Raw genomic sequence first — 27,582 nt, 5'->3', positions numbered from 1 at the left:
GGGGGGGGGGGGGGGGGGGGGGGGGGGGGGAATGTCACCAACCATTCTGTGCCTCACTGTCTTAGTCTCTCAGCCAGAGATTAAAAATAGAACCCAAGGGGGTGCGAAGGTCACAATAGTTAGCATTTGTAAAGCATTGGGAACTCTCACTGGCATATGGCCAGAGCTTGGTGGCAATTGTTAACTAACATGTGGTCTGTGCACAGAGCAGAGGGCACCCGATGGGGATCCGGCCCAGCCCGTGCCGGATTCCACTCTGGCCCCACCCATAATGGGCCTTATCCCAGCTCTACCCTCCTCCCCCTCCCCCCTCCACACTCCCAGGACAGGCTCATGGGATCTGGCCCTGCCCCTGGCCAGCCCTGTCCTGTCCAGCTTCTGTGCCCTGGAGAGGTGGTGACCCTCTCCGTGCAGGAAGGGGGTGGCTCTCAGCACAGTTTAGGAGAAACACCCATACCCAGGAAGCAACAGTGGCAGGACGGCACTGGGAATTTGAGTGCCCCCAACTGGGGTGGAGAAGAGAGGTCCTGAAGGATGGCTCTGGGCCCCCAGGGCAGGATGAGGAACTGGCCTATGGGGTGCTTGCTGGAAAGAAGGGGTGGGCAGGAGCTGGCCTGGGCTAGGCACTTGGGTCCAGCATTACTTCCCTGGACAAAGCAAGTCCCAAAGTGGCAGTCTGTGAAGGCCAGTGCAGTGGGGACCACGGTTTTAGCTCACCCACAATGCAGCCAGGTGGCCCTGACCTCATCATGCCTCCCTGTGACCTTCAGGATGGAGACCAAGGTGCAGCCCTGGCCGTGCTCTCCTGCCTCATTTATCCTCACTTGCCCACCCACTTGATGGGTGGCCACAGTGAACTTGGCAGCCCAGGCCCACGTGGGTGGGGTCAGGGCCTGGGGTGTGGAGAGGCCCCAGGGCTGGGCAGCAGCCAGGCCCTGGAAGGCTGGTTAACCTTAAAAATAAAACTGTCAGCTATTTCACCAGCAAAATGAGTTTATTTGGGCCGAGCAGAGAATTATAATCTGGGACAAACAAGCTACAGCAAAACCATAGGCAAGTCCCCAGAACAAAGGAGAGCAAAACTCTTAGAGAGGAAGGTGGTGGTTAGGGGGCTATTGTAAACGAGAAGTCCACGGGAGCAAACTGGGAGCTGCATGTGTGGTGGCTCCTCATTGGCTGGGCAACTGCCTGGCTCGAGGAAATCTTGTCTCCTCCTGCTGGGGCTGTGAAGTAGTATCCACCTGCAAGGTGTGTCTCTTTCTGTTGGCTCTGCAGTTGACAGCTAGGGCTGGGCATGAGCACTCTGCCTGCTGACCTCCTGACTCCATTCCACACCAGGTCTCCTTTTTTTTTTTTTTTTTAATTAACATATAATGTGTTATTTGTCTCAGAGGCCAGGTCTGTGATCCATCAGTCTTACACAATTCACGGCGCTCACTGTAGCACATACCCTCCCCAATGTCCATCACCCAGCCACCCCATCCCTCCCACCCCCCTCCACTCCAGCAACCCTCAGTTTCCTGAGATTAAGAGTCTCTTATAGTTCGTCTCCCTCTCTGGTTTCTTCTTCTGTTTTTTTCCTCTCTTCCCCTAAGATCTTCTGCCTTGTTTCTCAAATTCCACATATGAGTGAGATCATATGATAATTGTCTTTCTCTGATTGACTTATTTCACTTAGCATAATACCCTCTAGTTCCGTCCACATCATTGCAGATGGCAAGATTTCATTTTTTGATGGCTGAGTAATATTACATTGTATATATATACCGCATCTTCTGTATCTATTCATTTGTCCGTGGACATCTTGGCTCTTTCCACAGTTTGGCTATTGTGGACATTGCTGCTATAAACATCGGGGTGCGGGTGCCCCTTCGGATCACTACGTTTGTATTGTTGGGGTAAATACCCAGTAGTGCAATTGCTGGGTCGTAGGGTAGCTCTATTTTCAACTTTTTGAGGAACCTTACACAAGGTCTCCTTTATTCCGTTCCACAAGCCAGAGAGCACACCTCCCGGGGCCAGCATTTCCTGGCACATTTATCGGTGCCTGGCCTCTTGGGAGGTTTGACATAGTGATCAGGGACTGACCCATGCTTGGTGGGTTGGCCTGGCAGGGGGAGCCAGGTAAAAATATTTCTATTTAAATATATATAGTGAAACGGAATAAAGGACACCTCACTAACACGCAGTGGAGGCCAGCAGGGGGAGCTCTCCCGCCCACCACTCCCTCCTCGCAGCCCTCTGCATTCCCAGCGGGAAGAACCCCAGGGTGCACTGCGCCCGCGGAGGAAGGAGGGGGTCCTCCCATCCGGACAGCCCAGCCAATAAGAGCAGAGCCCAGCCAATGAGAGCACAGCCCAGCCAACGAGAGCAGAGCCCAGCCAATGAGAGCACAGCTGAGAGCCAGTCACAGTTCAGCCAATGAGATCAGACCCCAGCCAATGAGAGCAGAGCCCAGCCAATGAGAGCTAGTCATAGCTCAGCCAATGAGAGCTAGTCACAGCCCCAGCCCAGCCAATGAGACCCAGTCACAGCTCAGCCAATTAGAGCAGATCGCAGCCAATGAGAGCTAGTCAGAGCCCAGCCAATGAGAAGCCACACTTCCAGCTCCCAGTTCACTCCCGCGGACTTCTAGTTTACAGCAGCCCTCCCAACTCCCTCCCTTGCTCTATAAAAGAGCATTTCTCTCCTCTGTCCTAGGGAATTGTCTATGGTTTTGTCATAGCTTGCTTCTCCCAAATTGCGTTTTTCTACTATTCCTGAATAAGCCCATTTTGCTGGTAAAATAACTGGCAGTTTTATTTTTAAGGAAAACATCACTGGTGTCAGAAGGGGATGCAGGGGGCTACCTTCAGAGACTCTGAGGCTGGTGAGCAGACCAACAGGTGCCAGTATCCACAGACCCAGTCGGGCTTGCAGCTTTCTCTCCGACCCTGGGGTTTGAGGGTAAGTTTTCTCTGGGACTTGAGCTTCACTCTCTGTGTTTTCAGCTCTCCAGGCTTTATTCAAGACCTTTTTAAGGCTTTGTCCTTTCTCAGAGTACTCGTTTGGCCTTTGGTCTGACTCCTCTCTAGAGCCAGGCTGTTCCTACTGGAACTGTGCTGTTTAGAAATTTTTTTCTTCCCTCTAGAGAAAAGTCTCTGGGAAATGGGATCCTAGTGATCAAAATGCTTTGAGGACGCCCCTGCCCCTACCCTCCCACACTTCTGGGACCCCAGCCTGTTCTATGTGTCAAAACTGTGGTCCCTCCTCATGTGCACTCTTAGCTAAATGGACTGACTCAACCAAAAGTAATTTACAACTTCAATGGCCATTATGGGGAACTTTCCATCTCCCCAAATTTACTTTTCTCACAACTGAATCGGACAACCATGGCTCTAAATTTGTCAAAACTGAATTGCATGCTTATTTTAATTGGTACCTTGAGGCTTCCAAACATTTTTTAGGATTCAAAGGTTGTTCGCCTCTTTGGTTCATTTGTTAATTTAGAAGTAGTATTTTGCAAAGAGGCAAACAACTGAAAGAAGTCAACGCAGCTTCTGAGTCTTGCCCTCCCCATCTCCTTTGTCTCCAGACAGGTGGGGCGACCTTGCGCGCAGGCCCGCCTCTGGTGCCATTTCCCTCTCCCCTCAGCACTGTCCCCACCTCCCCTATACCCACCACTCATTCTAACCCTTTCGCTGAGGTTCCCTTTACCTCCAAACTTCTCCCCACCCACCTTCTCCTGAACCTATTAATAGCTACCCCTCTAAAGATAACTCTGCTGGGGGTCCAAATGAACATCAAATTGCTTATGTTGCCTGGACTAAGGCTGAATTTCGAGCCATAGTGTAAGAGTTTCCTAAAGTGACTGAGGACCCCATAAATTTGCTGAAGAATGTAACACAGTTATTCAAACTTACTCATCTGATTTCTGAGATTTATATCAATTGGTCCCCATGCTTGTTGGTGAGGGTCAGGCCAAACGCTGGATAAAACCAGCCCAATGGGAACATCCTGAAAGGGGTTTAGAGAAACAGATGCCTGAGTTTTGACAAGGTGCTAGAACACTCTCTGGAAATCTCCACCAAACGATTACAGTACCCTTTCCTAAGCCTCCTGATTGGAACAAAATTGAGGCTTGCGTAGAGAAGCCTGATGAACCTGTTCATGAGTATCACAATCGACTCCACATTGTCTTCAAAGGCAATTCTGGTCTTCCTGTAGATGCTGAATCCAACCTGGTAGCATTTATGTCCATCTTAATATTAACAGGCTGAACTGGGATTGTTCTCTCTCAGTTAAAAGGAGCAAGATAGAACGGGAAACTATGTCCACTCTGGATTTAGTTAATTTGGCAAACCAGCTCATTGGCATCCTAGACGAGTCACCTAAAAGGAAGACCATACCACTCTCAGTTTTCAACTCCAGCAAATATAGGCCCCTAAACAACCAGCCTCCCATCCCCCTTGTTTCTGCTGCTATTACAAAGAGCCAGGGCGCTGGGAAAGGATCAGAGCACTCCAGCCAGCCTTTCCCAGCGTCCTCCTAATTCCTATTGATGGGGCTCCAATCCTTCCCCTTAATCAGCTGAGAAACCATTCTCCAGATTGGGAGTGAATCTCTCTCTGTCCTTATTGACCCAGGAGCTACACTCTCGGTGCCCAACCCCACTGCTATAAAGCAGCTTCTGCCTTGAAGTGCTGAGATAGTTCAAACCTCAACAGGTTCCTGTCTCTGAGCCTACTCCCTTTGGTCTAGGCCCTGTGAGGGATACTCTAGTTTTTCGCCTTAGTTCCTCTGCCTCTATTCCTTTATTGGACTGAGCTTTCTTAGAAAACTATCATGCCAGAGTCTTTTTTTTCTCCCAAAAGAGGAAATAATTCTAGAATTTGACAATTGTAATCAAAATAGACAACCAGGGGAATTCAATGATTTTTTTTGGTATCTTTTTTATGCTCCGTCTCTGATGGTATTATAGCTGATTCTGGGGACACTGACCATTTGTCCCTATTAGATCAGCTACCTTCTTCTTTATGGGCAAAATCTTCAGCTGATATTGGCAGAATCCACAGTGCACCTCCTGAAAAGATTGAAATAGAACCCTCAAAACCTCTTCTCAGAATTAATGAATATCCTATAAATAAGGAAGCCCTTCAAGGCATCAAGCCCATTACAGAGGATTGAGAGGCTCAGGGCCTCATTATCTCCTGCACTAGTCCCTGTAACATCCTTACTCTACCTGTGAGAAAACCCCACAACCGAGGATGGAGGTTTGTCCTGGACCTCCGAGCAGTAAATAGCCTTGTTATCCCTCCACCCTGTTGTTCCCAACCCTCACATTCTCCTGACATTAATTTGCACTGAAAGAACGTTTTTCACTGTAACTGACCTATGAGGTGCATCTTTTAGTATTCTGGTACATAAGAATAGCCAGCATCCTTTTGCTTTCACTTGGGAAGAATGGCAATGCATCTGGACAGTCATGCCCCAGGGTTTCTGAGTCCTTCTTACTTTTCACAAACCTGAAAAGCTGATTCGGATGATAGAAAGTTTTCTGCAGGCTCTACTTTGTTACGGTACATAGATGATTTCATTCTCTGCTCCCCTTCTCAAATCTCTTCACAGGAAACAGCATCCACCTGTTAAAACTTTCGGCCTTAAAGGGACATGGTCTCCAAAGAAAAATCCTCAGGTTAGATAGTCATGACATTCCATCTCAAAACAAGGACCGCATCTGGATCCAGATGAAAGCCCCCACAGATCACATGTTGACTCTTTGTGGCAATTTACAGGAAATTCCTCTAATGCAGGTTTTTCATGGTTTACTGGTGGTTCTCATTTAACAGATGACATCGGTAAATATCATGTTGGGTGTGCTATTACAACTCCTATGTGAAGTCAGGACTCACCTTTCTTTTGGCTACTTCAGCCCAACAGACTACGTTAGATGCCCTTATTTGAGCTGGTACTGCAAACACTGCAAACATTTAAGCCCATGGCTGTCGTGTTTTGGGGGGTAATTCATGATTCTGGAACATTATGGAAACAATGAATGTCCTTACCTCCAATGAGGCTAAAGTTTAAAATGGCTCCTATGTGCAAAATTTATTAAATGCCATACTTTTGCTAGTGGCTCTGGTTATTTTTAAGGTTCCTGGGCATTCCAGACTCAACTCCCTGGAGGCTGAAGAAAACCACCCCAGTGATATTTCTACCAAAACGAAACAAAACAAAACAAAAAAACGCTCCTCCCAAGGAGACCAATAGCCAAACCTCTGGTCCAAAGGATGTTCTCCCACATGATAATGTGGAAAAGTTGACCAGAAATGCCCACCCATTGATCCCAGAGGGGGGAAAATAAGATTGTAAATCTAATATTTGTTGCTTTGTTAGAGAGAACTTGGGGCGCCTGGGTGGCTCAGTCATTAAGCGTCTGCCTTCGGCTCAGGTCATGGTCCCAGGGTCTGCAGGAAGCCTGCTTCCCCCTCTCCCACTCCCCCTGCTTGTGTTCCCCCTCTTGCTGTGTCTCTCTCTGTCAAATAAATTTTTTAAAATCTTAAAAAAAAAAAAAAAGAGAGAACTCCGGTTTGGACCAAATAAAAATCCAACCCTACCAGAAATTCTAAAATTCCCACTACTTACCACTGTACAAGCATTTAACCTACTGGCAAAATGATAGCATTCGTGAACAACACTGGTGGAGAAATATTAATAAGGCCACAAAAAGTGCCTACCTTGCTTGTCCTGCCTGTCTGACATATAATGCACAGAATTTGCATTCACACAAATGGAGCTCAGAGTTTCCCCATCCCATGGAGATAAATATGTTTTAGTCACGGTTTGCATGTTTTCTCTTGTGGACAGGCCACTGCTTCTTTTGTGGCTAGAACTCTGTTAGAAAAGATTATCCCTACCTGGGAACCCTTCTCAAACTCACAGTGGCCAGGGAACCCGTTTTACTCGTCAGGTGCTTTGACAGGTCTGTGCTGTTCAGATGGTTTTCCAGCATTTCCATGCTGCGTACCATCCTGAATCCTCAGAGCTTCTCGAATGCACAAACAGCACTATTAAACTCAACTGGCACAATTTGTAGAGACCCTCCAAATGCCTTGGCCGAAAGAACTTCAGGTCCACTCCCTTGGGAAGTCATACCCTCTTCCCCTTCGAAGCAGTCACAGGATGTCCCAGTGTGCTTGGCCCCTCCTCCTCTCACCCACAGTCGATAAGGGGAGACAGAGATCAATGCTGTAAAGGCCTAATTGCTTCTATTAAAAATAACCATGCTCTGGTAGAGCAATCTTTTCACCATGTGCTCCCAGGAGGCAATGAGGGGACGATGACCTTAAGTAATCATATCTCGCAAACCGGAGATTTCGTTTATGGGAAAAGACACCTCCAGAAAGACTCTCTTCAACCTCACTGGAAAGGCCCTTATCAGGAACTTTGAACCAACCTTGTGCCACCAAACTCCAGGGACGAGACTCTTGGATTCATGTACTCGTCTGAAGAAAGCACCAAACACTGACTGGCCCTGCGCGCCATCTGGTGACCTGAAACTCAAGATTTCCTGGGGGGCACCTGGGGGGCTCAGTCGGTGAAGCGTCTGCCTTTGGCTCAGGTCATGATCTCGGGGTCCTGGGATCGGGGTCCTGGGATCAGGGTTCTGGGATCAAGCCCCATGTTGGGCTCCCTGCCCAGTGGGGAGTCTGCTTGTCCCTCTCCCTCTGCTCCCTGCCCCCCACTGGTGTGCTCTCTTTCAAATAAATGAAATCTTAAAACAAAAATAAAAAGATTTCCTGGAATGGCAGTGGACGACCTCTGACCAGACACTTTCCCAAGGGTGTCCAGACAGGCCTGTGTACCCTTTCTCACTGCTGCTGCTTCTCTCTCATGGAAAGACAATGTCCTTGTCTGCATTTCCCAAACCCGTGAGAAAGAGAAAACCTTTTTTGATTATGGCCTTTTGGAAACAGCCTCATGATCCTGTAACAAATTAATTTTTTCAGTTGTTTTTTCTGAATGGCTAGAAGTTTCAGAATTCACAAGTCTTCTTTCATCTGAACTAGCATCTGGCTCTGGATTCCTATCCCAATTCGTGGCCTCTGAATTTGCACCTTACAGGCTGTCTTATTGGATAACATTTGTCTCCAAACAGTTCTTTTGAGATAACAACACTGTTTTAATACATCTTTGAAATTTTGCTATTTTCCCAAAAAGTTCACCAGCTATTGCTTCATGTTCATACCTGCACTGTATCTCCCCAAATGCACCTGAGTAATTCTTTCCACGTTCTCTTGCTGTATTCACTATTTGCTTTCATTGCTGCTACAAGTGGGGACTTCCAGGAGGCATGTGTGACTTCTGGTTTGCCTTTGTGGGAGAACCCTTCTCCCGTAAGTCAGAATAAGTGCCGACCTAGAGTCCTAGTTTAGCACCATCGCACAGTTTGGAATTGTAGTGTTACTTCTGTTTTGTGTGATTATTTTAAGTTTTGAATTTTGTTGCCTGTCAAACTTTTGTAAAAAATGATGTACTCAATACATGATCTCCAATGCTTATGATCCTGGTAAATATGGACTAGAGATAGGAAGTGCCCTGGAGGTCTCCCTCCTGACCTTCCTTGTTACTCAAATGTGTCCTTAAGTGCTTTCCAACTGCTGTGCACTTTCCCTCCAACGTGGAACATGACAACCAGGAAAGATCCTTCCTGGCACCGAGGGACAAAAGCACTAAACACTGAAAACCTGACTCTTGACCAGGATGCTTTCAAAGAATGATCCTGATCAAAATAGGGAAATGTGAAAATTAATATAAGGAAACCTCGTGTGGAAGGGAGTCAGGAGGCTAGCGCCTAGCACTCCTGGTCAACCGCAAAGCCAACAGGTGGATTTACAAGGCCAGCACGGGGACGCAAGATTTTCTCTTCCTGGGGCAACAGCCCAGCCAATGAGAAGCTACTATACTTCCAATTCTCAGTCTACTCCAATGGGCTTTTCGTTTATAACAGCCCCCCCCAATCTTCCCCTTCCTGTATAAAAAAAACTGTCCTCCCCTCTGTTCCCAGGACTTGCCTTTGGTTTTCTTGCGGCTGGTTTGTCCTAGGTTGTTATTCCAGAATAAACCATTTTGCTTGCAAAATAACTGACAGTTTTATTTTTAGGATTGACAATATATACACATACATATATATTAGTGACAGCTTTTTTTGAGGTGTAATTCGCATACCATACAATTCACCCATTTAGAGTGTACAGTTCAGATTTTAGTATATTCACAGATGTACACAACCATCACCACAGTCAATTTTAGAATATTTTCATGATCTGGAAAAGAAACCCAGTACCCTTTAGCGATCACCCCCCTTCCGTGCCCCATTCAGTTTCCCAACCTGTGGTGACCATTAATCTTTCTGTCTCTATGGATTTGCCTATTCTGGGCATTTCGTGTAAACCGATCATATATATATTTTTTGTGACTGGCTTCTTCCACTGAGCATCATGTTTTCAAAGTTCACCCATGTTATAGCAGGTGTCGGAACTTCATTCTTCTTTTAGGGCCAAGTAACTTTCCATTGTATGGATAGACCACAGTTTTGTATCCATTCACCAGTAGGGGGACGTTAGGTTGCTTCCCTCTTTGGCTATTATGAGGAGTGTTGCGATGAAAACTAGGTCCTGTTCTGTGAGGGCACATTCTATTTTCTCTGGGGTGTACATCTAGGAGTGGAAGTGCTGGGTCACATGGTAACTCCACACTTAACCCTTTGAGGAGCTGCCACTGTTTTTCAAAGTGGCTCAGGGATAAATTGGGGGGGGGGGGGTCTGATTATATTAACAATTTGAGTCAACCCAAATCCGGGAGTCCACACCATTCTGCCGGTGAAGACCCCGGGAGAGACCAGCCTGCCTGCCGGCGGACCCTGCAGCCTGAGTCCCGAGCTGCGGGCGGCTGCTGGCGGCTCGCAGGTGGGGTAGAGGGTGGGGAGGCGCCCCAGAGGGACACGGGCGCGACAGCGCGGGGGCTAGAAAGGGGCGACAGCGTGGACGGGCTCGGGTTCGGCCGCCTGGACAGGAAAGTCTGGAGCAGCCCCCACCTGCGGCCCCGGGGAGAGGCCACTCCTCCACGCCATCCGGTTCCGGCTTCCTAGCAACCAGGAGGCATCCTTCCCAGCAAGCACTGCTTCTGACCCGCGGCATCGGAGACTACGAGGCCCAGCGTGCCCCGCGGCCCAGGAGCGCGGACTACAAGTCCCACAATGCACAGCCCACCCTTTCCTAACTGCCCCCCGCCCCTGCTCTCCCTAGACCCCGCCGAGGCAGTGCCGCGACCCCTTCCCGGCGCTCCCCGCGCCGTGCGCAGCGCGCCCTCGCGGTGACCCGCAGTGCGTGGGCTCAAGGCGCGGGGCGGAGCGGCTGGGCGGGCGCCATGCGAAGGGGCGAGCGCAGAGGCGCCGGGGGGCCGCGGTCGGGGTCCCCTGTACCCGCGGGCAAGGCCTCGCTGGAGGAGCCGCCGGACGGCGCGGCCCCGGGCCGAGCGAGCGGGCCGGGCGCGGGCCGTCGCAGCACGGAGTCCGAGGTCTACGACGACGGCACCAACACCTTCTTCTGGTGAGGGGCGGGGGTCGGCGGAGGGGCCCCCGGGGTCGTGAGGGGCGTGGACGCATGGTGCAGGGTTGGAGGGGCGCCCGCGAGACCCCGGGACGGCCCCTGCCCAGCCCAGCCGCGGCCGGCCTCCCGCGATGGTCCAGCCCCGCATCTCTGGCCCCTGCCCCCTATCTCGGGAGGACTAGGCTCTAGAATTCCTGATTTCCCTGTCCGAAATTCACCTGTGCCCGCTGTCCTGTTCCCTTTTTTCTGGCGCCTGCTGCTTGTGTTTATGAAATGGTTTTCTGCACCGCCGAGCACGTAGCAGTGACATTCCGTAGCGCGAACACCTTCCCCGGTGCCGGGAGCTGGGCGGGTGTCTGTCAAACACAGCTTCCGTCTCTTTTCGGTTGCTGCTTGCGGAACCAGCTCTTCGAGCCCTGTACAACTGAGTCCGAGCCAGGTCTCGGGGTCAGGCTGTCCCCCAGGCCGCCTGAATGGGCGTCGGGGAGGGAGAGGCCCCCAGGAGCAGCTCCTGCGCTCCCAGAGCCTGTGTTGGAAGACTTCGTGCACTTGCTTTATGCTGAGTTTGGCACTTCTGTATTTGAGGTCCCAGGCGTGGCTCCTACGCCAGAGAGCTCTGTGACCTTGGGGTAGCCCTTCACCTTTCCGAGCCTATCTTCCCTCCTTGGTAAGAGAGATAAGCCCCATGTACTAGAAAGCATGCTTCATGAGGGTTGGGGTTTGGTTTTTCTTCACTGGATGCTCAGCTCCTGCCCAGTTAAACAGCACAGTGCCAGCATTTGAGACCTGTGGTCGGCCCTGGAGGGACAGGGCGAAGTACATGTGGCCACCAGCTGCGAAGGGAATGCCACCTGGAAGCACCTTTTCAGAGAACCCAACTGTGGGATTGTCATGGAAGATCTGATCAGGGAAGGAGGAGAGCCTGACAGGGGAGTAATTGCCTGTTTCAGGGGAAGGTGCTGCTCCATGGTAGAAACCGTGGAGAAGGTGCACATGGGGCTGAATGGGTGTCCTGGTTTTTATCAGACTCAGGAGATGTGCAGGGAGGGGGGTCTTCATAGGGGGGCAGCTCTGTATGTGGACGGAATTGGCGTCCTCCCTCTGGGTGCCTGCAGCTGCTGCACAGGGATAGCTACCAGCCCTGCCTGGGGGACATAATGCATTCAGGTAGCCGTGGGGCCAGTGGGAGGGAGAGAGGGACAGCATGCCTTATCAAGGGACTTGTGGCCCCTGAGTGCCTGGAGCACTCTTGGACCCTGCTAGACCTGCCACATGCAGATCAGGCCTCTCCACCAGCATGCCCCTTCAGACTGCAGGAGGGAGGATGCCATCCTGAAATGTGGTGGCTGTGCTTGTTTCCTGTTTCCTATTCATTCACATATTTTGGGGGCCCCACCTGGGTGCCAGGTACTGTTCTGCGGATTTCAGCAGAGAACTAAACAAGAAGCTTGGATTCTGGCATAAGCCTGGAGCTTCAGAAGGCATGAAATGTCCTGGCTGAAGGGATGCTGAGGGTTGCAGCACCAGCAGAAGCCAGGGAGTACACATCTCACCAGTGCAGTGGAAGGCGTGTGCTGATTGCTTTGGAAGCACAGACCAGCACCCACCGCTCTCGGGTCCTGCCCACAGGGGTGCTTGGTCAGCTGGGAGTTGGACACACAGAAGCTGGCTGTGGCTGCGCTTACCTATGAGGAGGACTGGTGGGGACCAGGAAGGCTGTCCAGGAGGGAGTGTGACGGGGCCGGCAGGTGTCAGGTACCTGCCTGGTGGGTCTCCTGGTGGATGGCTCATGCCTCCCCACCACAGGTGTGGCGTGTGCTGTGCCCTGACGCTGGCTGGGGATACGGTCTGTGGTCTGTGAGGTTGCTGCTGCATCCCAGGTCTCCCCCTCACTCGTGTAGGGGAAGGAGCTTCACATTTCCTCGAGGCAGGTAACCAGATGCCTGCTTAGTGAGAACTGCTTACCTGCAGAGCTTAGCCACTTGCCTCCTGAATCTCTTCTCACTGACTTGCTGTGTTAGGGTTTAAAAAACTTTTATTTTGTGTTTAGAGAATTTTAATAATGAATGTTATTTAAAAATTCCTGTAAAGACTAAAAGTATATATTTGTGGAAATTATTTTGTGTTCCAGAATTACTCAAAGGAACTTTTGTACGATTCAAAACCTTATTTTTAGGGTTTTCACAGAAGGTGCCCCGTGCTGGTGGTTATAATGGGCCATGTAGGGCTCTGAGTGTCTTTGTTATCACTTGTCAGCCACAGCGTATGTAATTAGGGTTCAGGGTTTGCCTGTGCCTTGGAGCTTGAAGCTGGGCTCCCAGAAACCAGACCCAAGGGAGGGGGTGTGAGGCCTGCTGGGGTCTGCAGTGGCAAGAACACCACCTCTTCTACCAGTTGTGGTCTCCAGTGTGGGACATCCGGGCGCAGTGTAGAACCATAGAGTCAGAGGAATGGCACAAAGATGTGTTAACTCTCATTTTCTAAAGATGGTTTAGGAGACACTTGGAGACGTGATGCCCTAAAGAGGTGCTACCAAATGTTGCCACCTGGAGATGGAAGTTGGGTGGATTGCCACTGGATTAGCACCCTCCCTAACCAGCTCCTAAGGCAGGAGGGGAGGGATGGTTGTGATGTTCTGGGAATGCATGCATCTTATGCCACCGAGCCTTGGGTGAGCACTCTTAGTGATCCCCAGGACTCTGCTATGGTAGCCACAAGGGCATGTGGAGGTGATGTAAATGTCCCAGGTTCTGGAAAATGCCTTTCTCAGTCATGGTGGGGCAGGGGTTTACCAGTTTTGCCCACATCTGGGAAGCTTGACTCAGCAGCTGATGCCTTTTTGGTCATGTTGGTCAGCAGGCTGGGGGAGGGGGCCCCTGTCATGGCCTCAAGCACTTCTTGCATGCCTAGGGCAGGCCCTCTGGCCTTGGCCTTTCCTGGCCGAGGCTTCCTTGTGCTCTCAGTGTGCCAGCTACACCTTCTTGTTTTCTCTAATTGGTTTAGTGGGCCTGCCTTTCTGCCTACTTGGCATAATGAGTGTGGTCATCTCTAGGGAGGGACTGACATCTGGGTATTTTCCACTCATAGTGGCAGGGAGCCAGCTGTCCGCACGCCCTTGCCATTGCTGAGTGACTGGACAGTCACAGGATTTACGGCCACTCTTGTCCTGTGCCTGGATCACAGGACCCAAACCACCCCTGAGTTATCTGTTAGCCACTAAACCAAAGGAGGCACTTGTCTTCCCAGGCACCAGGGAGGTTGAGCAACGAGGCGTCTGGAAGGGATAGGGAGGTCTGCCTGTGGAGTGTTGGGTGCTGTCCTGAGTGGCCCTCTCTATTTCCACACATGTGGAAATGGTGCTGTGTGCAAGACAAGGGAGTCATTTTTGGTTTTGGTTTTGGTTTTACCAAACTTACAAGGTAATATTTTTATTTTCTACACCAAACTTGCGAGTTAGTATTTCTGTTCTCATTTTGAAGATGGGGAAATTAAACCTGAAAGATGAAGAAAGTTACTCAAGACCACAGGTGTACTGAGTTGCAAACCTGATAATAAAATCCATACTTTTGCGGGGGGGGGGGGGGGGGGGGGGGGGGCTTTTCCCACTATGTCCCATTGCTTCTCCGAGGAAAAATGTCAAAGTGGGAAACGTAAACTTTACAGTGAAAAATCGAAGGAAAGCACAGGCCATGGATTGAGCAATGGTCTGAAAATTAGAATTAACAGAGTTGTGTGTCCTGGATGCTGCCCTGGGATTGTGTTGCCACAAACTGCCTGTTAAAAGTGCTCTGTCAGGGATCGAGCCCTGACCAGGCAAACACTACTTCATTTTAATGATAGCAGGTAGTCGGCACCTACAGTTCTGCCCTTAAAGAACTGGGCTGGGGCGCCTGGGTGGCTCAGTCGGTTAAGCCTTCGGCTCGGGTCACGATCCCAGGGTCCTGGGATCAAGCCCCACGTTGGGCTCCTTGTTCAGCGCGGAGCCTGCTTCTCCCTCTCTCTCTGTCTGCAATTCCCCCTGCTTGTGTGTGCATGCTCTCTCTCTCTGTCAAATAAATAAAATCTTTAAAATATATATATTAAAAAAAAAAGAACTGGGCTGATAATGTTCTTCACCGAGGTGCTATAATAATGAATATGTTAAAAAGTGCTCAGAGGACTACAATGAGGTACCTATTAAACATCACTGTTGGTCAATACAGTAAATTTATAAAGTGGTTTAACAAAAATTTTTTTTATCAAGAAGGCAACTTTAGGGGCGCCTGGGTGGCTCAGTTGGTTAAGTGACTGCCTTCGGCTCAGGTCATGATCCTGGAGTCCCGGGATCGAGTCCCACATCGGGCTCCCTGCTCAGCAGGGAGTCTGCTTCTCCCTCTCCCGCTCCCCCCTCTTGTGCTCTTTCTCTCTCTCACTCTCTCTCTCAAATAAATAAATAAAATCTTTAAAAAAAAAAAAAAGAAGGCAACTTTATTATTTTCCCACCTGTAACCATCAGCCTGTTCTTTATGAGTTTGGTTTTTCTGTTTTGTTTTGAGAGAGAGAGCGCATGTGCAAGCTGGTGGCGGGGGGTGGGGGCAGAGGGAGAGAGAGAATCTTAAGCAGGTTCCATGCCCAGCGTGCAGCCCGACTCGAGGCTCAATCTCACCACCCCAAGGTTGTGACCTGAGCTGAAATCAAGAGTTGGATGCCCAACCAACTGAGCTACCCAGGCACCTCTATGAGTTTGGTTTGTGTGTTTAGATTCCACATGTAAGAGATCACACAGTGTTTGTCTTTCTTACCTCACTTAACACAATGCCCTCAGGTTCCATCCGTGTTGCAAATGTCAAGATTTCTTCCTATTTGTGGCTGAGTAATATTCCATTGTATAATTTTTTTTTTTTTAAAGATTTTATTTATTTATTTGAGAGAGAGAATGAGAGACACAGAGCATGAGAGGGGGGAGGGTCAGAGGGAGAAGCAGACTCCCTGCTGAGCAGGGAGCCCGATGCGGGACTCGATCCCGGGACTCCAGGATCATGACCTGAGCCGAAGGCAGTCGCTTAACCGACTGAGCCACCCAGGCGCCCTCCATTGTATAAATTTGCATTTGCTTTATCCGTTCATCTGTGGATGGACACTTGGGCTGCTTCCGTAAACTGGCTACTGTAAATAATGCTGCAGTAATGGCACAGACATCCTTTGAACTTGGTGTTTTTGTTTCCTCCTAATACCCAGTAGTGGAATCACTGGATCTTATGGTAATTTTATTTTAACTTTTTGAGGAACCTCCATACTGTTTTCCAGAGTGGCCGCACCAGCTTGCATTCCCACCAACAATGTAGGAGGGTTCCCCTTTCTCCGCATCCCCGCCAACATCTGTTGTTTCCCAACTTGTTCATTTTGGCCATTCTGACTGGTGTGAGGTGGTATCTCACTGTGGTTTTGATTTGGATTTCCCTGATGCCGAGTGCTGCTGAGCATCTTTTCATGTACCTTTTGGCCATCTGGATGTCTTCTTTGGAAAAGTGTCTATTCAGGTCCTCTGCCCATTTTTTTTTTTTTAAGATTTTATTTATTTATTACAGAGAGAGAGCACAAGTAGGCAGAGTGGCAGGCAAAGGGAGAGGGAGAAGCAGGCTCTCCGCTGAGCAGGGAGCCGGACGTGGGGCTTGATCCCGGGACGCCAGGATCATGACCTGAGCCGAAGACAGCCACTTAACCGACTGAGCCACCCAGGCGCCCCCTCTGCCCATTTTTTAATTGGATTGGTTTTTTGCTGTTGAGTTGTGTGAGTTCTTCACATATTTTGGATATTAGCTCCTTATCAGATAATATGATTTGCAAATATTTTCTCCCTTTCAGTAGGTTGCCTTTCCGTTTTGTTGATGATTTCCTTTGCTATTCAGAAGGGGGGAGCTTTTTAAAGATGGATTTCATAATTTAATAATAAAGATTTCACTTTATAGTAGCACTTGATTTTAGCAGTTCTAAAGTCTGTTCTGCTGTGAGACTGGTGCCCTGTCCTCTTCCCCCCGGGTCCTTGACTGTCTGCCTCCTTCCTGCCTCGGATGGGACAGAGGAAGTCCTACTGATTCCTAATTCTGCTTCTGCAGGGCGAGGGGTGACCGCCTGAATGACAGTGTGAACATTGATCCCAAGGGACAGATAGTTGTTTTTATTTTTCAGATAATCCTTGTGTTTTTAGGAAGATGGAAAGATATATGACCAGAGCTGCCCCAGGCTCTTCAGGGAATGTGTTTTAGCCCAAAGAAACTACAGGAAGATTACAGTTTGTGGAAAGTAATATGAAAGAAACCAGAGGGTTGAAGTCATTTTTTAAGACCCAGCACAGGTGCGCCTGGGTGGCTCAATCACTTAAGTGTCTAACTCTTGATTTCAGCTCAAGTCTTAATCTCAGGGAAGTTCAGGCCCTCCTCCACGTGGAGCCTACTTTAAAAAAAAAGACCCCCGGGGGCGCCTGGGTGGCTCAGTTGTTAAGTGACTGCCTTCGGCTCAGGTCATGATCTTGGAGTCCCGGGATTGAGTCCCACATTGGGCTCCCTGCTCAGCGGGGAGTCTGCTTCTCCCTCTGACCCTCTTCCCTCTCATGCTCTGCGTCTCTCATTCTCTCTCTCTCAAATATAATAAATAAAATCTTTAAAAAAAAAAGACCCGGGACAAAAGGCTTTCACATTTTAATTTTAGCCTCTGTGCTCCAGACATGCGGTCCTGGCAGGATACCTGCAGGGGGCCTCTTGTGCTGTGTGTGTCTTAGATCCTTCGCAGGACCCAGTGGAGGGGTGGCAGGGTGCCCGAGGGACTGTGGGGGATTGGCCCATGCACAGCATCTTGGCGTGCTGATGTCCCTGAAGCAACGTGGACGGGTCCTGGGCCACATAGCGGCAATGAGGAACTTTGCCTTGTGGTCTCTTCCAGAACATGTGGTCACCTCTCCTCAATTGACTAGTTTCTTTTTTCTTCTGTGAGTCTGATGCCCGTTTGTGGGCTGTTACCTATTCTACTCTCCTTCCTCCCTTAGGCTGGGCTTCTTCCCATCTGTTTTCTCATAAACACTTGCCCTGCTGAGAACTCTGTGGGCCAGGTGGCTGTGCAGTCCCACAGCTGGGCCCCTGGGACAGTGGTCCCATCTCTTTCCTGGGCGGATGCACCCTGCCTACTGTTGGTGAGCCTGCCGTGGGCACTCGGCCCTGCCTGGTGGCCTCGAGCCCCCGGACCTGTCCCTCCCTTAGAGTCCTCGGCTGGGGAAGCCCTACAGAGGAGGCTGGTCACAGCTCTCAGCACTTACCTTTGTCGAGGGTCACTTCAGAAACGTGCGCACTTTGGAGAAAACTGTTGTTTCTCGGAACTGCTGGGGATGGGAATTGGGCCCCAGAGGGTTCTTGCTCTGAGCTGGTCTCTGGGTCATGCCTTCTCGGAGGTGCGTGGGACTGGCGTTCTGCTCAGGGGCTCTCCCAGCACACTTCCCTGGATCCTGACCTTGTACCAGAAATGGTCGATACATAACAATTTAGAGATTTTTATTTAGTTTCTTTTGTAAGTTACCTACAGTAAATCTGATTTTGTAGGGTGCACAGTTCCGTAGCTTCTGTGCACGCAGGTTTCTGTAACCACCAGCACAGGCAGGGCATGGAACACGACCTCACCCGGCCTCTGGCCTGGTCTCTGTCATCGTAGTTTGGCCTCTGGAGAGTGCCATGTAAACGGGGTCACGTGGCGCATGAGTTCTGGAGACCCGCTCTCACCCACGTGCCTGAGACCCCTCGCAGCCGCGTGGTGCTGTGTGCGTAACAGCCTCCGTTGTTTAGTTCTTGTTTTAGGTAATTTACGTCCAGTTATTGATGCGTTTAGGTCTGCCATGTTATTCCTTGTCTCCGTTTCTGTTCCCCTGCCCCTCTCCCGCCCCGGGTTGGCTGTGCTCCACTTCAGCGGATGTGCTGGTTTTGATTACGTCTCCGGTGTTGCCCTGGGGGTACAGTGAGTCCTCCTGGGCTTTTGCAGTCCCAGCCCCCTGGCTCTGCCACATCAGGTCCATGCGGACCCATTCAGCCTCTCTCCCTCAGCTGCAGGGGCCCCCACCACACAGTGTTACCGTGGCTGTTTTCAGTAGTTAGGCATGTTTTGAAGAATGGGTGAGGAGAACGGTCTGTTTCACAAGACATTTACCATTTCTGTTGCTCTTTATTCCTTCCTGGTGGCCTGGTTTCTTTCTGTCTGAGGACTTTGGTTAGTGGTCCTCTTAGAGCAGGCCTCCTTCTCTCCTTACTCTCTCCTTATTCCTGCTCCGAGAGTGTTCACATTCATTCCTGAAGGGTGTTTTTGCTGGAAATGGAATCATCCAAGGTTGGAAGCATCCTCATTTAGAGATGAGGACCCTGAGGCCTGGATGGGTTGCATGCTCTCCAGGGACATTCTCTGCTCATCTGGATTTGGGGTCTGGGTCTTCGACTCCCGTCGAAGCAGCTGTTAGAATGCAGAGGGCCAGGGTCGTATCTGACATGGGGCAGCCTGCGGGCTTGTCTTGGTGTCCGCTGCTTGCCCTGCAGTCCGGTGCCTGACCGGTTGTGGGCCCTGTTTCAGGGGAGGTGCATCCACTGGCTGTCAGAGAGCCCTGCCTCCTCGTCCAGAGTGGGGGCGGTCGGAAGGGGCCGAGCCCATGTCTCTGCCAGGTCTTCTGAGTAAATGGTACTGCTGGGGACACTCGCCTCCTCACTTTGGGTCCTGGTGTCCCTTTCTCTCACCTCTTTGTTTCTTGGGCTGTGCTTTCGAATCTCTCAGATGTGGTCTCTTCGTGAATCCTGAGGCTGGGCATATCCTGCTCAGTGAAAACTGCCGTGTCTGCCTGCTACCCAGCCTCTGAACAATAGCCACCAGCCGCAGACACTGGCGGGAGACGTACCCTCCGGTCCTTGAGCAGCAGCCTTGAGCCTTCCAGCCCTTGGGGCTCTTCCCACTTGACTGATGGGCTGACACAGCAAACAGAGACCCAGCTAGGAGCCACCTCGCTGGTGGCTCTCAGTGTTTCTGAGTGTGAGGTTGAAGGCTGAGCTCTGTCCGGTGGCAGCACGTCACGGGTATAGTCACGCTTTGTGCGCTGACACATTCTGTGTTTGTGTTTGGATTTCAGGCGAGCCCACACCCTAACTGTGCTCTTCATCCTCACCTGTGTGCTTGGCTACGTGACTCTGCTGGAGGAGACACCTCGGGACACAGCCTATAACACCAAGAGGTAACCAGGCCCCCAGCCTGGGTGGTGCAGGCACCCGGCATAGTTGGGTGTGGGTCCTTGCTCTGTCGGGCTGGCCCGTGGCTCGGGGGGCCAGTCTCCACTCCAGGGCTGGCGGGGCTCCCATCCTCCCCGTGGCATATGCCTGAAGCATCTCTCCCAGGCTGCCCCTTGGAGCTGTGTGGCTTTTTTAGCCTCACATCCACCTGTCCCAGGACCCTTGAGGGTACCATCTCTCATGGGACCTGCAGCTTGTGTGGGATTTGCACGAGTAACAGACCAGAATGTGCTGGAGCAGCACCAGGGTTGGAGCCCAGAAAGGTCACCGGTTCTGATGAGAGGGATGGTTTCCCTACACACCCCACAAGCAATGCTCTGGACACCACCTGAGTGTCTACAGTTCAGCTCAGTCCTGAGACCATCTGCCCACAGACCACATCAGGTTGCACAGGTTGAGTGCTCAGTCCTGCAAGACTGTCCTCCTTCCCCCACTTCAGGTGCCAGTCACAAGTCGGGATTGTCACCTGGGCCTCTGACCAAGTGGCTATAAATCCAAGGTTCCCATGACTTCTCAGTTCTATTCATTCACCAGAGCGGCTCACAGAACTCAGGGAAACATTTTACTTAACTAGATCCCCAGCTGATTACCAAAGGATCCAAGTCAGGAACAGCCAGATGGGAGAGATGCCCAGGGTGAGGTCTGGGGAAATGTCCATGGCCGTTCCAGGGACACCACTGTCCCCGGATCTCCACGTGTTCCCCAACCCAGAAGTTCTCAAAACCTTGTCCTTTGGGTTTTATGGAGGCTTCATTACTTAGCCATGACTGACTCATTGGCCTTTGGCGATTGAACTCAACCTTCAGCCCCGCTGCCATCCCCGGAGGTCAGAGGGTGGGATAGAACTGACCCTCTAATCCCTTGGTTGGCTGTCCTGGCAGCCAGCCCCCATCCTTAGGTGAGGGTCCAGAAGTCACCTCATTAACATAACAAAAGACACCTTTATCACTTCAGAAATGCCAAGGGCTTTAGGGGTTCTGTGCCAGAAACAGGGATGTCGAAATATATATTTCTTAATATAAATCACCATATCACAGAGCCTGTGAGTTTGGGCATCTGGGGGTATACAGATATTCGTGATGGCCAGGGACGATTCTCTCCCATCAGCCAGCACCGTTCTTGAGCTTTGTTGATACTAATGCTTTTTGAACATTTTAAACGGGCATTCTTGTGGATGATGTCATCCTGAGGTCAGGAAATGGGTAGACTGCCTTTTCAGTATTATCTCCAGACACAGACTAACTGCTAGATCGTGTTCTTTGCCGGAATCCCATGGGTTCTGAGGCCACTGTCAGAAGTGTGTGAGGGAGATAAGCTGGTTTTAGAACTGATTGCTGTGGGATTTCTGTGCTGGGCAGACTCCTCAGGCCCGTGAAACCCCCTTGCTCCTCTGACCCACTTGTGCTGTGGCACGGGGCACCAGGGCAGGGACAGAGGCAGAGGGCGGTGCTGGATTTGGGTTGGTGGGGCCAGGGCTTGTGAAGTGGGGGGGCTAGCATCTGCCTGGGAGTGTGGCCTGAGCGCCGCTGTGTGCTCCACGGGGTCTAGCCTGTTAGGACGCTGGGACGTCAGGTGCTCCCTCTCAGCAATACGTCTGGCCGCCTGCGTGTACACGCACTTCAGAGCCCCCATCTGGTCTCCTAGGCTGCAGCCAGGGGGTGGGGGCTCTGCTCCCGTAGGGGGGCATGCCATGCCTTGTCCTCAGCGGGAAGACACCCTGGCCCCTGGTTGCACGCTGTGCAGGATATCCTCCCACCTCTCCCACACCGTCTTCCTCTTTTTCCCAAGCCCTGGGTGTCGGCCTCCAAGTCTAACACGTCCGCACGGGCACTGCCCGTTGCTTGGTGCCCTGCTGGTGCGGGGGGAGCCAGTCGGTGCCGCGTGCGTGGGTAATGGAGTCCAGAAGTTGAAGGGGGAGCTCGGCCCCTCTGGGTGGCCCGAGGCTGCCCTCACTGCAGTGGGTCCCTGCACCAGGGACACTGAGCCTGTGGACGCAGGAGACAGTGAGGCTGAGTTTGCTTAGTGGGTGTTTCCAAGTAGAATGTGGCCTTCTCTGTGAATTTGTGTGTCAGCACTGGTATCTGCTGGGCACACATGGGCAGGGAGCACCAGAAAGCAGGACTTGGTCATGTTCAAGAGGTGTCCCCCTGTGGCTGTGAAGTTAGGCCAGCGATGAGCAGTTCCAGGCAAGAGTTGTCACAGGTTAGAGCACAACGGCGGCAGCAGTGGGCCCTCACGGGGCACTGGTTCTTACTCCCCAGACGCCTGCTGGCGAGCCCCTCCAACCCAGACCCTGAGGTTAAGGGGCCTTGTTGGCTGTTTCTGGGCAGAAGCTGTGGACCCATGTGGGCATGTTCCACCTCTTCACCTTGCGCTGGTCCCTGTCCTGAGCTGCCCCTGCACGTGAGGGCTGGGGCAGTGAGCAGCAAAGACGCCTGGGCCCTCACCCCAGCAGCCCCTGTGCAGGTTCACTGAAGGGGAGACCTTGAGGGAGTTGGGAGTTTGAGGGCTCCTAGACCCTTCTCTGCTCTGAAGTTCTGTGCACTGGGGACACTGGGAATCTTGATAGCTCACAGTCCCTGTCCCTCTTGGCCTACTTCAGGGACAGAGAAGAACTACCCTCCTGGCCCCATAATGCTGCACGTGGCGCCTGGAACCTACTCCTGGTTCATCCCTGGGAGCCTCCATTGCCCCAGTGATGCTTCCGTCCTCACACATCTGTGGTTCTGCTGCTGCTTCCAAGGAGATTCTTGTGGGTGTATGGATGCATCCTCGCCCCGTAGACCCCGGGCTGGCCCACAGCCCTCCCCCACTTCAGCACACCTGCCTCCCTGAGGCAGGCACTTTCGGGGCAGCCCCCAGCCCAGCCCCTTCGCATCATGTCAGAGCTTTTGATGCCCTCAGGCTTAGATTTCATGTAAAGAAAGTGCTTCTAAAGATTATGTTTATTGTTAAAAAAAAAGAAAAAACAATGTCTGCATTATTTAAAACCTAGAAAATTGGCTTGTTTTCCTTAAGTTCTCAATTTCAGCTTGTATATCATTGTTCTTTTTATGGATCTAACAAATTCTGTTATTTTGGGGGAGTAGGTTGTTTCTTCCGAAGTCAACTTTATCGGCCAGTAATTTAATACAACGCGTATCTAGAGCGTACCTCTCAGTGAGTCTCCCCAGATGGACGTGTCTGTGGAGACACAGGCCCCCACACCAGCCATCTGTCCCCGTAGGTTCCCCTTGTCTGCAGTCCAGTTTCATATACACCGACTCACCCAGCCTGCACGCCGTGTTTGGTTTCTTCCGTGTGGCATGGTGGCCTTGTGACGTCCGTGTTTGGTGCCTGTCAGTGGTTGGTCAGGTTCATTGCTGGGGAGTGTTCCGCTGTGTGGATGGGCCACAGTGTATTGATCCATTTATCCATTGGTGACACTTGGGATGTTGACATACACGTATGAGCGTGTATGTACAGATACATAAAGAAGTTGTTACATGTAAAACGTGAATGTATTTTGCATATCTGTAGTTCGCAGGAAATACAATGTACTCGTATATTGAAAAAGAGCAGAGCTGGAGGGATGACCCCGCCTGGCCTCCCTGACGGGCTGCAGCGACGTGGCCAGCGTGGTGTTGGCAGTCAGTGGAACAGACCGCACGAATGCCGCCCCCTCGCTGCGGGCAGAGGAGTGCAGGCAGTTCGGGGAGAAAGGCTTTTCAGCCAACGGAGCTGGAACAGCTAGATGTTTATACAAAAGGAAGCTACATACAGACTTTTCACCATCATTGAAAATGGATTATAGACCTAAGTGTAGAATAAGAAACCATAAAACTTCCTGAAAAAAACAGTAGAAAACCTGGTGACCTTGGGTTTGGTGGTGACGTTTTAGATACGACACCAGAAGTTTGACAGTTTCTTGTAGAATTAAACTTATTCTTACCCTGGGATCCAGTAATTGGACTCCTAGGTATTTATCCAAATGAAATGAAAACTCATGTCCACACAAAAGCCAGCAAACAGATGTTAGAGCAGCTTTATTCATAATTGCCCAAACTTGGAAGCAGCCAGCATGTCCTTGAGTAGGTGAGCGGATAAACAAAAACAGGTACATCCAGACCATGAAATATTATCAAGCAGCAAAAAGAAATGAGCTACAGGGGCGCCTGGGGGGCTCAGTCGTTAAGCTTCTGCTTTCGGCTCAGGTCATGGTCCCAGGGTCCTGGGATCCAGTCCCACGTCGGGCTCCCTGCTCAGTGGGAAGCCTGCTTCTCCCTCTGCCTCTGCCCCTCCCGACCCACCCCCCCCCCCTCCCCCTCTCTCTTTTCAAAAAAAAAAAATCTTTAAAAAAAAAAAAAAAAAAAGAAAGAAATGAGCTACAAAGCCATTGTTAAATAACAAAATTCATCCGAGTAAATTTAAAGATACAATTGGCTTTATTCAGTGATTCATGGCTGGACGGCCTCCCATCCAGCAATAGAAGGAGCTCCGCCAAGCTGCAGAAAAGGAAAGGTTTGTAAAGACAGGAGAGTGGCGGTAAGGGAAATTAGGAGCAGAGAAGGGAGCGGAAGGGGTCTGTGGGGCGGATTACCTGCCTAGGACTGGCCAGCTAATTCCATGCTGACTGGTTAAAGGTCAAATTCCTGGGGTCGAGAATGTACTTCAAGTGGGTGTTAAGTCCGTGGTTTGCTGACTGGGGCTCAGCCCAAGGGACTTTGTTTTGGGCCTCCTGTCTACTTTTTAACACTACAAAGACGGATGGTGAAACTCAGATGCATCTTACAAAGTGAAAGAAGCCGTGTGGGAAGGCCGCCATGTACTGTGTGATGTTCCCATGGGACATTCTGGCAAAGGTGCTGCCATGTGGTGGTGAGATCAGTGATGTCTAGGGCGATGCGGGAGTCCGTGCGTGGAGCTTGGGATTGGAGGGGTTTTTAAAGTGCTCTGTACGGTACTGTAATGATAGATACGGGACCCTTTGCATTAGTCAACACAGGGAGCAAACCTAATGTAGGCAAATCAGAGAAAAGGAAATCAGTCAGGACGCTGGGGATCCCAGGAGCAGTGCAAACGGTGCAAGACCCTCACTGCATTACACGTGTGTGACGCCACCTCAGTGACGGGGCTGGAGTCCGCCAGGCTCAAGGCAGAGCACGTGCACACGCGCCCTGGGCTCTCGTGGACGCAGGGGCTTCCCGCGGGGGTCCAGCCTAACAGGTCTGACGCTGCTTCGCACCCACACTGGAATGGAGGGACCAACTCAGTGGCCGGCGGAGGCTGAGAACCTGGGGTGTCACTGTGGAGTGGGGGGTGACAGGGAATCGGGGAGAATGGTCCATGGGATGACGGATGGGAGTTGGAGGCACGAGCTTAATGTGGTTGAGATTCATGTAGATGCACAGTCAGTACACACGGCTCCGTCTGTCCGCTCAGGGGCCCAGAAGCTACGACGCCCCAGTGGCGAGGAGCACACCGGCCCCCGGACCTTGGTTCCCCAGACCGTCCTCCAGTGAAGGAACCAGGGCTCCTGGAGAAAAGGCTGATTCCAGGGCTGGGGCAGGAGACGCCCAGCTAGGTCTGGGGGGCGTCTAGCGCCAGAAAGGAAGAGCTCGGAAAAAAACAAAATCCCACAAGGATGGGGTTATGTCAAAGCTGGGACGAAGTAGACAACTGAAAGTGCTCCCAGGGGCCAAAGCAGGAACGATTTGAGCAACAAAACATAAAGTAGTATCACATTGTAACCCGAAGTATAAAATACATACCCACAAGTCCGTGCTGATATAAATGGTCCAGTAAGTAAGTGAGGGAGAAGAGACAAGTCGCCCCTGCAGACGAATTCCAAATACATGTAAGAGCTCCCGTCAGGAGTGGGGGCCCAGCCTCCCGGCCCTTGAGTCCTGGTTGTACAACGGGACCCTCCCAAGAGCAGGGTAGGGAGGGCACCTGAGAGGTGCACCCCAGCCAGGGGCCATCAGAGATCGTGTTGGTGGGATATGATCCTACTCCCAAAACCTGCACCCCTAATGGAATCACAGAAAGCAGCAGACGGTACTGACTAGGGGGCATCCTACAGAACACCTGACCGGTCCTCTTCAAAACTGTCCAGGTCTTCCAAAGCAAGGGAAGTCTGAGGCACCGTCACCACCCAGAGGGCCGAGCAGACATGATGGTGGAATGTCATGGGCGTCCTGGGTGGGATCCTGGGGCAGAAAAGGGGCTTTATTTATTTTTGTAAGTTTGTTTATTTGTCAGAGAGAGAGAGACAAAGAGAGCACGAACAGGGGGAGCAGCACAGGGAGAGGGAGAAGCAGGCTCCCCGCTGAGCAGGGAGCCCGACACAGGATCTGATCCCAGGACCCTGGGGTCATGACCTGAGCCGAAGGCAGACGCTTCACTGACAGAGCCACCCAGGCGCCCCAGAAAAGGGGCTTTAGATAAACAGTGAGGAAATCTGAAAATACAGCAGACTGTAGTTAACGTACCAGCATGGATTCGTGAATTGTGACAAACGACCCGTACTGGTGTAAGGTGCTAACGGGGGGCCTAGGTGTGGGGAATGTGGGAATTCTGTATGTTCTGCGCCTGACTGACACGTCTTGCTAAGTAACCCTAAATGTTGCCTTATGATGTGATGCCAAGGTTGGAATCATGAAGCGGACCTGGTGAGGGAGGGGGTCGCCCAGCACCACTGGGCACAGGCGCCCTGAGGTTTTGCCTCCCTCGTTCTGTTCTCGCGGTCACCCGTCTGCTGGTCAAGCCATCTCTGGATCACACCAGAAGGGGCCTCTCCTGGGGGTAGAGGGTGTCACTGGGAGGGTAGCTGAGTGGGGGTCTGTGTGCTCCTTCAGGCAGCCCGTGTGGACTTCCCACCTCCTCCCCACCCCCAAATTCACCAGTGTGTGTCTTCGGGCAGGTGGGTACCTCACGGGCCCTCTGTATGGGCTCCTGTGATGGGGACGTGGGTCCTGCCCTGCTGAGCACAGTGGCCAGTGTCCCTCTGCGCCTCTTGCAGTCTGGAGGCCGGCAGCTGCAGGAGCAGGGAGCCAGGACTGACATGGAGACTGGTCCAGAGACTCAAGTGTCCCCTGGGGGCCACACCCACAGCAGCACACCACCCAAGATGATGGACTTTATCCTGGCCATATGAGGGGCGGGCAGAGTCCCCGCCCCACTCCTGGCCCTGGTGTGGGGACAGGTAGGAGGGCAGAGGGCTGCCAGGGGGTGTCCTGTGGGGCCCAGCTTCACCTGCGCCCACCTTTGACTACCGAGTGCACTTAGCGGGCAGAGGCGGATAAGGTGTTTTCAGGCTGACACTTTTGGCCTCCTGTGTGGTCTCGTGTCTGTGTGTGTCTGATACAGCAACCCAGCTGGAAACAGCAAGCGGGTGCGTCTTTGCCGCGTGGTTGCCGGCAGGGGGAAGAACGGGCCGCCCTGCAGCCCTCAGACCCCCTGCTGGGCGGGGCGGTGGTCGGAGCGGCTGTGTGTGTGTCCTTGCTCCTCCCACCACGCAGGCGCACTTCTCCGTGTCTGTATGATCACAGGGAGTCGGTGCACTTCATGCTGTTGCAGATCGCAGCAGCAGTCTGCTGGGCCCTTGCCTCATGGGAGCAGAAGGCCGTTCATTCCGTCCTCGCATCCTTGCATCTTTCCTAGGAGGCCCTCGTGCAGCCTGGCTGGTCTCGCATGGGGTTTTAGGTGTTCTTTTTTTTTTTTTTTTTTTT

General features: G+C 51.6%; 1 protein-coding gene across 2 annotated transcripts in view; it reads left to right on the top strand.

The window, feature by feature from the left end:
- Positions 1–10,286: 10,286 nt before the first annotated feature.
- Positions 10,287–27,582, top strand: part of PTDSS2 (phosphatidylserine synthase 2) — a 26,721-nt gene continuing 9,425 nt past the window's right edge. The window contains exons 1-2 of one of the 2 annotated variants that reach the window (XM_032414634.1): positions 10,287–10,589; positions 19,717–19,818. In XM_032414634.1, coding sequence (XP_032270525.1) covers positions 10,408–10,589; positions 19,717–19,818 — 284 coding nt within the window. In that variant the 5' untranslated portion in view covers positions 10,287–10,407. Of the gene's footprint in view, positions 10,590–19,716; positions 19,819–27,582 lie in introns of those variants that run through there. The other variant, XM_032414635.1, reaches the window with a different exon arrangement.

The sequence above is a fragment of the Phoca vitulina genome, unplaced genomic scaffold (assembly GCF_004348235.1).
Source record: "Phoca vitulina isolate PV1807 unplaced genomic scaffold, GSC_HSeal_1.0 scaffold16, whole genome shotgun sequence".
NCBI classification, from domain to species: Eukaryota; Metazoa; Chordata; class Mammalia; order Carnivora; family Phocidae; genus Phoca; species Phoca vitulina.
This window is presented reverse-complemented; position numbering and strand designations above follow the sequence as displayed.